General features: G+C 37.1%; 1 protein-coding gene across 12 annotated transcripts in view; it reads right to left on the bottom strand.

The window, feature by feature from the left end:
- Positions 1–14,314, bottom strand: part of KMT2C (lysine methyltransferase 2C) — a 208,580-nt gene that overhangs the window by 95,592 nt on the left and 98,674 nt on the right. For all 12 annotated transcript variants that reach the window (XM_068404544.1, XM_068404545.1, XM_068404540.1 and 9 more), the window contains 3 exons: positions 3,410–3,572; positions 2,577–2,748; positions 638–752 (listed from right to left, as the gene is read on the bottom strand). In XM_068404544.1, the coding sequence (XP_068260645.1) occupies positions 638–752; positions 2,577–2,748; positions 3,410–3,572 (450 nt within the window). The remainder of the gene's footprint in view (positions 1–637; positions 753–2,576; positions 2,749–3,409; positions 3,573–14,314) is intronic.

The following is a 14,314-nucleotide window of genomic DNA, read 5'->3' as shown; positions in this document are numbered from 1 at the left end:
CCTGACTTGAAAGGAGTACTTTGAGACCAAACTGTTCTATTCCTAATATCAGTTGTCTTATGACTACCACAAACTGACTATGAAATTACATACATCTTATATACAGGGACTACCCTTGTTATGTTGAAATTGTATTTTTTTTTATTACTTACACTTAGTCACAAAGTTACTGATAAAACAACAAATTCATCCTGCCCTCCTCAAATGCAAAGGAACCCTTGAGCTGCAGAACTGCCGTTCTGGTAAGTAAGAAGTAGTTGAATAAAAAGAGCCTTCAAGTATAGATTACATATATTACTGCACAGGTTTTAGTTTACATTTTAGTTTACATTAGATCATGAGAGCAGCTGTTACTAAGTGAAGGTTATCCACTCCACCTGGATCCTATGCTTCTCTTTTCCCCTATGGGGGTTGATTTGCTGTCCTACATAAGGCTGCTTCAGCCACTGCATTGACAGCTACCCTCACAGAGCAGCTGCAGAGCCACATGATTTCATACAAGTGGGATTCCTTCACAAATTACAGGTTATGTTACACGGCAACAACAGTCCGCAATACACCTAGAACACCATAATGTGGATAATAAAATTTGGGCCCCTAGAATGACAAGGAATTATTCTGAAGTCTTTCAACTTACTTTACATTTCCAACCATTTGTTGGTACAGCATCCATAACTGGTTGTAGACAGAAAGTATGGTAGCCTTTGTCACAGGTATCGCACACCAGCATCTTGTTGTCTTCCCCAGAATGTCTAAGAAAAGTAAGAAGTTGTTAAAAACTTTATATAAACAAGCCATAACAAAAAAATCTATTTAATGAAAAGTCTAAACAGGAAGATACATAGTTGAGCACATGAAAATATATGAATACAACTTCCAAATAACTCCAAAGATAATGCCCTCAAATTCACATTTAAGTGCAAATGAAGACCACTTTGCTTACTTTAACAAGTGCGGAGCCTGTGCAACAATTCCGACTTCTAGAAATCAGCCCACTTTCATTTACACACTTGTAGGCAGATTTAATGGCCTTTCTGTACTGAAATCAGTTCAAAATCTGAAATATGTACTTTATTTCTTTCTGAAAAGAACATGCAATTGTACTTGTTCCTACAAACAGTCTGACTGTATTTTTTCCAAAGAAAAAAAAGAGCCAACACCTCTGACTACCAAAGCTCCTACAATGTCAACCAATATTACTGCAAGAACAAAACAAACATTAAAGGAAGATATTTCAATTTTCCTACAATCATGTATCACACAGCTCCACCACAAATTTCAGTGATAAAATAAATTTGCAGAGAATAAGACAGTTTGGTAATATCTAAAGGCATTGTGTCCTGCCTCAGTTTAAATAAATTAATTCAATAAACAAGTATGCAACAAGCTTTGCCTTGATAAAGCTTCACAATATATGGCATTACACATACTAGATACTACTTCATTACCTGGGAGACCTGATATTTTAAAAACCAGTAAATGCTCTCTGTTTGCATGGAGATATGCTTAAAATGCTGTTCTTCAACACTGGCATAAAACTGCCACACTGCATAAAGTAATGGGTGTGAAAACATCGCATTTTCTTCTACTTTTTCACTAGAAAGAAGGTTTGCTAGCAAATACTGTAATTACCCAGGACAACATTTTTAGGGATACTTTTTAGAATGTGCTTCGCTATTATAACTTCATTGCTGGTATTTGCTATCAGCTGAGTGTGATCAGGGAACCACCTTCTTTAAAGTGGGTGAATCTGAATGCTAGCAAATAGCGAGTGTTCTGCTTGGAAAACAGCAAAGCACTGACTGATCAGGTACATGAGGCAGCAGTGAAGTGGCTTTTTGACTTCATACTGTCCCAGCTGATCTGACTAAAGCTGAACAAAACTCCTATTTCTTTCCTAGTAAGCCCTTTATAAAAAACAAAGTAAAAGAACTCTGCAGTGCCCGATTAAGTTACATGAGAACAAGCACACAAGTGGTCAGAGTCTTCTAAGTGAACCCTCATAATATCGCAACAATTACATTTTGTTGTCTCAGTATTTGTCTGGTGTAACAATTCAATCATGGTCACTCATGACACTTTTTTTCTTTGCTCAACTAAGCCATGTTTTTGTTTTCCTAATGACTCATTAACTGCCTCTGAAAGATATTACGAAATAGAAGAGAGGGCCTAATGCAGGGGACCCACCCAGTATGTGGTACATGCACAGCTGAAATGTCAGCTGAGTTCCCAGACTGTAAAGACACTACATTAAATTAGTTAATTTGGTAAATTTGAGAAAAATCCTCCTGTATGAAAGGAGGAAAAAGTCAGAAGGTTTTGCTGCTCTCCAGAACCTGCCAAGATAACGGTAACTCTGGGGGTATAATGCGCAGGAGTTCCAGCTCAGCTCTTTTAGAATAAAGTTCCCACCACAAGCATTTGTTCAGCTACTTAATATAATATCATAATAGATATATCTGGGCAAATAATCTACACTTTTTGGAAAAAAAAACCAGTTAATAAAATAGATGTTTCACAATCACAGCACAAAAATCTCACACCGTCCTCCTCCACGTCCTTTAAGTCTCACTTACTTGCAGTTCTGGCACACTTTGCAATCAGGACACTGCCAACCTGCCCGTTTTAAAGGTGTAACTTGTATGTCCAGGCACATCCCATGATAGTGCTGGCCGCAGGTAGTACAAAAAAGTTGATCTAAGAGATCTCCAGGGCTGTCACACACCGCACAATTTGCTTCTTCCTTTGCTACAAAGAAATCGTTTTTTCAATTATTATTTCACTCAAAATTATGAACAATTCAATAAACCCAATGAAGCCAAGAAATTCTTTAGTAGCTCTTCTGCATACAAAACTTGATCATTCTTATGACATTCAAATTTAATTAATATACTTAATAACTACTCCTTTCATTTGGTTTTCTGACATATTCAACTAATCTTCTCGTAACAAAAGTACATTAATTTTAAACCTTAATAAAGTCTTACCAAAAGAAACAGTTTTATTCTCCTCAAGATAAAACCAAGAGCTTTAGGACCAACTCTTCGCTGGAACAAGTACAGAATAAAGATCCTAACAGATCTAAACCTACTATTTAGCAGAAGTGTTTGCCATATGATTGCTTTAACTTGAGTTAGGGCAAAACCTGATGGAAGACAAGCCTTATGAGTAAACGCTTCCCATGCTCTATCATTAAAAAAAAAAGAAAAATACTTTGCTGTGCATCACTGTCAGTCTTTAAAAACAGAAGAGTATGAACTTGCATCTTTCTCATACCTGAACACATGTGAATTCTTGGGTACGTGAACTGGGAAAACAGGTCTAAACAAATGCACTCTTAAGCTGATCCTACCACAGAGTTTTCATAAAACCCGGTACTAATTGTGTCATTTGAATACTGTGCACTTACATCGTTCAGGAGCCTGATCAATATGGTCTGGACAAAGGAGGGACAAGCTACTGAAATCCTGAAATGTGCCTGCTGCAGCAGCACAGGGATAATGGTACATCTGGGTACATTTCTCTTCACAGCATTTGATAGTGGCTCCAAGGTGCTTACAATATGCACATCGCTGAAAAACAAACACAACAAATTGTTCAAAAACGATTTTTTCTTGTAATTTTTCAGCCAGATCTGTTCCCCAGTCTCATTTAACAGACAAACGCCTCTGCCAGTAGAAGGGAGTGAACACCGAGGAGAAGGAAACCAGTGGACTGTGTCTTTCAGTGGCACTCCCAGATATTTCCAACTTAAAATGCTTAACAAACCCCACTCTAAATGCACTCTGATGACCGAGGTTCTTCTTGCACAGAAAAGCATTCTTCTTCTACATGTTATCTAACTTGAGCTATGCCTTCATTAAAGAGGCTTGGGACTTATTCTGATTAACAAAGGCAGACGACACCACGCTGTCAATAAGTTATAACTAAAAACCACATAGCTCTGCAAGTTGTAATGTAAAACTGTAGACACTGTAATCAGAAATGCAAATGGAAATGAAATATCATGTTCTACAAAAAATCTCATTGACATTATACAATTCTCCCTGGGATGATAATGCATTAAACAACCTAGCACTTTCTTCTCATCTCTCCTTTCAAGGCTACACAAATATCACCACCAAACCTCGAGAAGTCATAAATAAGCATGATTATTATTAGAGACCATAGTCACATTTGTAAAGAAATAATTTCTCAGAAAGAACTACCCAATAACCCTCCAGTTCTCTGGTCAACAGGGAACAGATTCCATCAGCCTGCTTGTAAAATATCACCCACAGCTTTCTGATTCAGTTAATCAGTCTTTTTCCTTTCCTGGATTCATTACAGTCCCTGAAGCACTGTAACATGCTTTTGCACTTTTTCACCAAGGCAACAATACTTTTTAAGGCTAGAGCACAGCACCATAAGGTCTGGAGTAAGCTTAAGAATAAACAGGTCAGTGGCTCCCAGGAAGACACATAACATGCAGCAACAACTGAGTTTGGCGTAATGAAAATTTTTCGTAATGAAAATATAATACTAACACTGGCATGTTTGATTACTAGCTCAAGTGTCAAGCAACATCCAAATATGAACATATACCAAATCAAAGAAAAGTTACATACTGCATCTGCTTAATTCTTAGAATACAGACAACATTTATTACCATAATTCTTCTGTGTTTCAAAGCCTGGCATGAAATTAGGCATGAAGTAGTGCTACTACAAGTCCACAGATATCAAACCCAGCCCATATGAAAACACAAATCACAAACTGCTTGTGCTAACAGCTACACTGACATTCTTGAAACCAGATGAAATTAACGACTTCAGCAAAGTATCTGCCTGCACCACAACTCATGGACAAGGGGATGAAAAAATACTAGTTTATGCTAAACACAACTGCAGTGTAAAAAGATAAAACGCTTCAGCACAGAAATTGAAGCGGGTCACTGAGGATAGCTACTGCCGTGTTTCTGTGCTACAATGCTTAGTCTAGTCTTCAGATCTGCAAGATGTCTCACCTCTACTCATATCTCGAACACCTACTAACAGTACAGAAAAGATATATTCTATTACTTTACTAGCCAAAATGCAGAGGAGGAGGGACAAGACAAGCAAACCGTTATGTGGAGTTCCTGAAGCAGGTGAAGAAGGTAACAATACTAATTAAGTTTAAGGACTGCCAACAAAACCAAAGTCATGCAAGAAACTTGTTTTAGGAAACAATATATTCAGCAAACACTCGCTGAGGGTGCTGTACAAGATAAATCCTGAACTTAGATGTGAAATCATGAAAACACAGCCCAAAGCCTCCAACTTCATGAACTGCAGCTGAACATCAAACAGCATACAACCCGCTGCACTATTTTGTACTTGACACTCCAACAGCCTATTGAGATGGCCCAGATTATAGCTAAGGCCCACCTCTTGCAGACAGGCCACACAGTTCTCAAAGATACTGCTCAGTAAGAAACACTATGAACGGAAGCTTGGGAGGAGCCAAGGTCCAAAACATGCCCCTTAAGAAAGTATTCAACAGAGACTTTGTTGTATCCCATAATTAACCCCTAAGAATTATCTAATTGGGAAAGAAAATTTTGAAAGAACTGCAAGCACTCTAAGAATCCAACATTTATTAAAAGCTGGGAATAATGGATTAAAATAACAATATTAATGGCATTTTTAAACGTCACATCTGTTTTTTCAAAACCACCAATCAACAATGGTACATAACAAATGTAAAATCAGAATATACCTTTTTCCAAATGCTATATGACTAAATGACAAAATGATTAGAAAAGAGCAAACCACAGGGTTACTGCAAAGCCTTGAAAAATGTTGATGTTGATTTAAGGAATCATGTAAAGATGCTGGAAGAAAAATGGAAGCCCAAATTACATTTAATTGAACCCTTCAAACCCATCTGCTAAACAGCATTGGCAATGAAAAGCATTTGGCAGCTAAGTAAAACACACACTTTAAAAACAATGTGGTATATATCATCTGAAGCAAATAAAAAGCACAGAATATCAACATTTGCCGAATTTATAAGAGAGATAAAGCAGTCTGAAGAAACAAATGCCCAAAGGGATTTTTTTGGCACCAGCTGCTGATGAGAAGAGTTACTTTTCCAGCACTAGAAGCCAACACTTCTTTGAAACCAGGCCACATGCTATGACCCCAGAACAAGTATGCAGCTATTACAACTGAGCTTCACGACGAAACCTAGGATGTGAACAGCAAAAATTAATTAAAAAAAATTAAAAGCTCTGCTAAATAAATTCAGTAATACTGAGTTTTCATATATACGACTTTACTACTCTATTCCTAAAATATGGCATCAGGACAGTAGGAGGTGGAAGGAAGGAATAAATCATATTGCCTGTGAAATGCAAGTGTCTTTACCACACTGTATGAGGACAGTAACAGAGACAGAGACAGTACAGAGTCCTCAATTTCATGAGCATGAGCACAAAATAAGGCGTTATGTGAAAGGGCTGGAAGCTGAATCAGAGTATTCAAAGGGTAGGTATAGGAAAACGATAAGCTGTCAAAGCAAGCCAAACACTGTTTTGTTCATGGATCAAATAATTTTGCAGTCCTGTTCTACAGAAAATAACTTTACAAGGTGTCAGAAAGCTAGAGCGATAGTTCATTACTTATTCATAGTACATTCAATAAAATAAACATCACTAAAGCAGAGTCAGCAGACTATGTTCCTACTCAAAAAATCCTTCATTGGTTACCAACTGTTTCCTTCAGCAAGCTCCTAGTGCACTCGTCCATAGCAGGAAAGCTCTGATCCCATCCACACTTCTGCTAATTCTTACTGTTGTAATTTCCATCATTTAAAACTCTCGACACCACCCTCTACTTGGTCCTTTTCACGTTTTTCTTTTACATCTGATTTTTTTTCATACAGACAGAAAAGGATGTAATTTTTAAAAGCAAACAACTATGTGGTCTTTCAAATTTCACTTTAAAATTCCCTTTATTCACTAATCCATTGGATCAAATATGACACTGCTATACAAGTATAGTGAAAGAGGAAGAACTAAGTGAATTAACAGAAAACATAAGAAAACCTGATCGATCACCTCCTCTCTTTTCTAGTTGTATGGGAGTACGTCCTCCATTAAAGGGAGTAGCAGAAATCACACAGAAAATTTCCGGGAAGACAAAAACTTGTACCGCCACGCTAGAATCATAACTGCACCAAAATCAACTGCACAAAAAGGTTAGCTTTGTCTGCGGCTTGGAAGCTCAGCTGAATGTCACAAATGCTACTGGCTTTAATGGAAACAGCCAAAGTGTAAAATGGTGACAAGAGAAACACCTTACTGTTTACATCTTTCTAACCTTCCTACATCCTTTAAAAAAAAAAAATTGACAAAAGATGTATTCCAACTTTACCGCTGCTCCATACTTTGAAGTACTCAAAAAATCAGTGCAAGTTCAAATGAGGAAAAGATGCCTGTGTTTATGGTAACATAAGATTTTATCCAGATAGTACTAAGAACAAATCAGAGGTCATATTTTATCATGATTTTATTGCCCTTACAATTACTTCATACTATTACTGTCTCAGCAACTGGACAAGTAACAACCCTTAGGAGGCAGACATTAAAGAAAGGCTAAAATATGGACTTTGAATAAATACTTTACTGCACTAATCAGGTCGCAAGTTAAATGTTAGTATTAGGTATTGCAAAATGTTTTTTAAGCAAAATGGCAAAAGGTTTTCACTGATTATCAACTTACTTAGCTTTAAAAAGGTCAGCCAACAAAACCTATGGTAACAATACGCAATTTTATCAGTGTACCCAAAAATGCACAAAAGCCATCTGTCCTTAGTTAAACAATTTAATGTATTACCTGTAAGAACATACTTCAGACTGTTTAGCTACTGAAAACTGCTATCATACAAAAACCTGTAACTAAGGAAAACTAGACCTTAACATCCTGTCATTAACGAGACCGCAAAGAAATTTTAGTGTAAACGGTGATTCATAAAATATGTTCTCTGGTTGTTCTGGTAATCTTCATTGATTACTCCATGATCTAGAAAAAGTTTTACATTGCTTATAGACACCAATCACCATTAGCACCTCTAATGTCAAATACGCTGTTTTAAGTACGATAAAGCATTTAAGAGCACAATGTAGTTCTATTGAACTACTGATTCGAAAAGGTACTAAATAACATGCATTTCCAGGAGTACTGGAAAATACCTTCTCATTTTTTTATTTTGTATTAATCATGTTCCAAATTTGGAAATAACTTAAATTTGTAACAAGCAATTCAACCAGACATCATTTGCTTTTTTCCCTCAGTCCTTAACACATACCAAAATTCAAAATTGAAGAAAATAAAATTCAGATTTCTCTCTTATAACTGTAATTTAAAACTGAAATGTTGTTAACAGAGACAGCATGTATTAAAACTTCACTGTAGTGTCCACCTCATGTTCTAAGTTTAAAAAAAAAAATCACAATTGTAGAAACAAACTATCAAGTTTTGCTTCCAAAACTATCTGAAAAAACATGGACAACCAGAAGAGATGCAATTTGGCCAAGCTCAACACATGACTGACAAAGACTGTCTTCTAATGCAGAATTCTCGACTGGAATCTCCATCTGTCCCTCATCTGTCCAGTTACCTCTACAGGAGTAAGGAACAAAGCTAAGAAGATACCAGCGATGATGACTATGCAGCACTATCAGTACTCAACACATGTAATTAAGGTAGAAAGCAAAAGTCTCTTGAAGTGTGGAAATTTCAGGCTCTCTACAACTACTTTGTTCCTCCTTCCTACCAGTTGCCTCCTTTTTTCACCTTTATAAAAAGATACATTAAATAAATGGTGTTGATATCAAGGCATCTAAAAATTTGAACAATTCATGTTTTGCAGGGGTGTTTTTCATAATAGCTGTGATAGGTTAATAACCCGTGAGAAGCAAGTTTGCTTACAGAGATAGTATTTTTTATCTGATACCTGAACTAGGTAGAGGAAAATATGCAAACCCTATGGTGCACAAATCCTTCCTCATATAATCTGAAATGTTCCCAAACCTTGTCTATTCAGAAGCTCCACAGAAGGGTTTGTGTGCCTTGAAGTTGTATGCTCCCCATCATCATAAAAGCCAGCGGAATAACTGCACGCATGCGATTTCCTCCACAGACTCTGCCTTTGCTGCTTCTTTCACACTTTCATGAGGAAAAGCATTTTTTTAACTTCATTGCTTTCTACAAGATTTAGAATAACGTAAATGTTTTGAGTGAGTCTAAGCTTCCCCACAGCTCACAACCAACTATTCCCTCAATTCTCATCTAATATCTGCTGTGACAGAAGGGCACACACGAGCCCGTTGTTTAGTTAGCATGTCAACAATGAGAAGGTCAATAATGTTTAAAGTAATTTAAATTGTGATTATTAGGCTTCAGCATCAGCAACTTCAGGACAAACAAGGCAAGAACAGAAATCATCAGCTCTGGTTTTAGGCCGCTTTTTGGCAGGCTCAGAAAACAGACTATTGTGCCAGTTTCATTTGATTCATGCTTGAAAGGTCTTAAGAAGTATGCGTAGACATTTATTTTTGTTGGCAGACCACAGTCTGAGCTACAAATTGTTGGAGGCTTGAAAGAAACAATTGGGGTAAACATTGTTCCATGCTTATTGTTTAATGTAGGCATCTGTTACTGGTCATCATGGAAGATACCAGGATGAAGTCAACTTTCTGTCTAATCCAACACAGCTCCTAGGTTCCTAAATCACATATAAGGATTCTGAAGTGGCTTGTGCATTCCATAGGTTATGTCTATGCTACAGATCCTCTGTAGCTACAGCGAGGCTGGCATAATTACATTAGCAAAGCCACTGAATAGAAACTCAGTAAAAGGAGAATTTACTGTTGATACACTCACATTGCGTTTCCAAATGACACAAGGCTTGAGAGAAGGACATCTAAACTTCATGCTCTATATTTTGTGTCTATACATGAGCCAAGCGTTTAAGTGCCCATTACACTTAATAAAGACTTAATCATTTTATGGAATTTACTTTATCACAATTCAGTTGACCAAACAGTGGGTGTCCATTTTCAGGCTCCATTGACGATACCAGCCAGATCTCCACTGCCTATAATCGGAATTTAAACACAGCTCACAGGCAGACATGTCCACATAGAGGTTTAGAGTTAGATGACAGTCTTGACCTGAAGTAGGCCTAAAAGATGTTGACAAAAGTTCCCCATTGGTAACACAGCTAAGTCCAGACCAAAGGTTTTGCCAGCACGGCACTATCAATGAAGGGAAGTGAATGGCTACTGCTTACAAAGACTTCCATATAAATTCTGTTCTATTCATGTAAAGTTCTCTGAATTATAAAAAGATGGGCTAAAGCTTCACATAACACACGCCTAAATTCTCTTAAATACTTTTGGAACACTTATTCAAAACTTTCCAGCCATTTCTGACAATAGAAAAGTCAGTAAGAAAAACATTTTGCTCACCCTAAAAACAACCTCATTCACAGGACTTGCAACTTGGCAGGAATTTTTATGTTGAGGATGCAACTTCTGCCCTTACCCTGCAGATCTATCCAGATGCGACCAAGCTTGAGAAAACTATTTTTTTAATGTAAAACACTTCCAAAAGTTTGTCAGTGAAAAATCACAGAAAGATCTACTCTCATTGATCATGAGTGATCCTCTCCAATTTCTAGCAGTGATTGGACTACATGTACCTTCTGCAAAGATTGCTTCAGTCTCACCAGGGTTAGAGAGAGGAAGTCTGGAACAAATACTCTAAGCCTAAGCACAATAAGCCACTGGAATGGAAAGCAGACATGCCTAAGGCTCTTGATACTACTGTCACTTAAATCATCTGGGGAATGAGAGTATCCAGTCCACAGGCAGATGGACAAATATGGGGCAAAGAGACAAAAGGGACTAACTACACTGTGTGAATGAGTCTGATGAGACTGGGAGGAGAAACCATGGACTGAGATGGAAGCCGAGGAGGGGCAGGGATGACACTTGAAGGGTCAATTAACTAAGACTGGGCACTAAAATTTGATAAGAGCTGAGGGAGCTGATGTGCTAAGACATAGGAAATGGTGAAGGGACAGATCTCAAAAGGACCCCAGGTAAAAGGGACTAGAAAGGTTAAGGACAGGGGATGCAGGACAAATGAGGAAGAGTGGAAGTGGCTAAAAAATCAGCTTGAACAAAAAGTTACAAGTCTGAGGCAACTGAAATTTTGCAAAGACTACAAGGAGGAAAAGTGCGCTGTCCTCTGACTCCTAGTGCTATATCGCTCCCACTTAGACAGCTCAAATAGCAGAGGTCTGCATGTAGCCATAAACGTTTTAAACCTGCAGTTTGGGAGGTCTGCCTTTTCCTTTTTTTCCCTGATGCAAAGAACCTACATAGTCAGACAATTACAAGGCAACACACATACACAGAGACACGGATGAAGGAATAAATAGACACACATACGTAAAACTATAAAACACAAAAAGGACTGCAGATCAAACATGGATTTAGTGCATAAAATAAACCTCTTAAAAGGAGTCTCTGCGTTAAAGAAACCTGTTACTTCTAGGACTGTGCTTAACTTGTAGAGTGGAAAAAAGTATGTATTGAAAAAAGTTGTGGATTACTTGGGGGAGAAAAAAACCACTTAGTTATGGCAACTGAACAATGACCTGCAAAACAGATCTAGTTTCACTTTTTTCATAGAGCTCCTTCATGATATCAGGCAGGGCACTAAGGAAAATTTTTCTGCAGTTGTTTTAGTTCTTAACCTTACTTTTAAAAGCTTGGGGTCTTATCCCCCCTAAAAATACAGTCTTGATTTCTACATAGATCATGCATTCATCACTCCAACAGAGTGAAGAAAGGACTGCAATATCAGTGCAACTTTTTAAGGAAGTCTGAGTATTTTTGAAATCTTTCAATTTGCCACTCAAATTAGCAGATACTTTTAAGTAAAAAAAAAAAAAAAAGATATTACAAAATTCAGCTTCTCTTGCGGAAAATCGAGCCCAAGATGCATAAAAAGACCATATAAACCTGCTATTTGGAAAAATGTATATAGACAAGTTCTTCACATTTATTATAGTAGAAACATCATAGAAAAACTCATGCGGAAATGAGTAATTCTTTCCTTTCAGCAGTATTCAAATAGTCGACATACCTACACATTCAACAACAATGAAAAAATGTACTGTTGAAGAGGCTGTTACTAAGACAGCAACGTCCATCCTATGGGCTGAACCAGGCACTAGCTGTTCTGCATGTGATCATACAATTAAAGACTGCGTAATCAGGCATATGTGCAAAGGATATTGTGTGCAAAGGATATTAATTGTGTGCAACTGGTCTTCTGGCATGTTCTAACTTTGTGGTTTTGATTTTACAGTCTTAATAATGCGTTCTTTTAAGAAAAATTTTGTAGATATATTAACTCAGTTTAACAGAAAGTTTATGTCAGCAAAAGTCACGGTATATACTCAATGATACGCCTAATTTACAAGGTAATAGTAGGGATGGGGTGACAAGGAACTCTGGATTATGTATAGACATAAAAAAAATACAAGAATTTCCTGCCTTTAATACCTTCCTCATTAGTGAGCACTCCTTAGTATTCCTTCCCCACTGACTGCAATCAGTACCTTATTGTTCATAATTCCTATTTCCTTGGCTGTTCCTAAATTGCGCTCTCCAAATGGCAAAGAGTCATTGTAAACAAAATCCTACATCTTCAGTTCACTAATTTTTGTAAATTGAGCTCAAATAAAGCAATTAGATGGCATACTTTGAAACTACCAGCTTGAAACATTAATATAATTTCTTTTCTAATAAAAGCTTCACATGTTTTATCTGGCTAGGGTTTTTAGGTTTTTTTCAATTTGACTAAATTAGTTGCTTACACATATTCCTCCCATTCCTCCTCCCAAAACATGGTATCCCCAAACATTACACATCCTTTTTTTTAATTCACTAGCTACTGAAATAAACAAATAAGCCCCTTGTCTTTCCATCCTATTCCATCACTGACATTCCTTGGGCAAGCATTGTGAAGTGCAACATTTTGACCTAGAATTTAAAATCCTGAAATTACTGGTCAAACATTTAGCAGGTAATTCAACTGTTGTACTGGGGTTCGGGGAGGAGGGGATAAGAAGGGGCTGTTGGTTTTGTTTTGCAGCATGCTACCTCAGTAGCTTGTGAAGAAAAAAGCTGCCAAATTTTGTAATGAATTCCACAGAACATTAAGTCTGATGCTTAGCAGAAGCCATAACTGTTAAGTAAATGATATCCTGTTGATGAATACCCTTATTTGAAAACAACATTGATTCTTCTAACCCTTTAGCAGTGTCCCAAAACAGATGTGCACAACTGCAAATTCTGTTTGCTTTCAGGTTTACGAAGTGTGATGACATTTTTACAATCACGCATGAGCCCTTTTACCCAGGAGTAAAATAAAACACAATAATTCTTCACCATCTGTTTGTTAATTTTGCATTCATTTAACTTTGCATTTTAAACTAATAATCATTTTCTTATAATATAGTTTGTTCCATTGGTAGAAATTACAGCTGTTCAATTAAAAAAAGAATGGTTTATAACAGTATACAGTTTTCCTCTAAATACTTCCATTGCTCTTAATTATAGAGATATTAGTGCCATCAAATGGAAAAAAACTCCCAGGAAATAGTGTTATGCTTTATATGTCACAGATTCCCTTAGTAAATGTACATATTTACTTCTGTTCCAGCACCAATTCCCACTCGGTCTCTTTTACATTAAAATTCCTTTTCTCCACTACAAGATTCTGTGTGGTTTTTAACGTTGCTATGTATAACAGGCTGCTTACACTCTTGAAGGAGAAAGGCACAAACAATTAGATGAAGCTTCTATTTCAGACGTAGCATATAGTCACACAAAGCACAGTCCCAGTTCTTCATAATGCTTTTCCTTAATCTCTAATGACAGGCAAAGTAGGTTTTGATATTTTTATTCTTATCTGGTTACATCTAAACTAGGAATGAAATAATGTCCTAAAAGCTTTTTCTCACAATGTTTACAGTAAAATGGGGAAATCTCATTCCTTTATCAAAAGTAAAACTGCACTGAAATAACATGAATAATACACCAGAACTAGTGAAGGGGAAATTATCTGGGTCACCAAAAGACATGGGCCTGGAGAAAGAGCAGGAGGCAGCCTGAGATTCTGAGAGTCCTATTTTGGATCCTGTGTTACGCTCTGGATGGCATATTCTCCTGCTGCTCCCCACAGACCAGGCTGTTAAGTCCACAACGAGG

The sequence above is a fragment of the Nyctibius grandis genome, chromosome 7 (assembly GCF_013368605.1).
Source record: "Nyctibius grandis isolate bNycGra1 chromosome 7, bNycGra1.pri, whole genome shotgun sequence".
Classification (NCBI taxonomy): Eukaryota; Metazoa; Chordata; class Aves; order Nyctibiiformes; family Nyctibiidae; genus Nyctibius; species Nyctibius grandis.
Note: the sequence above shows the minus strand (reverse complement) of the source record. Positions and strands in the feature narration are given on the sequence as shown.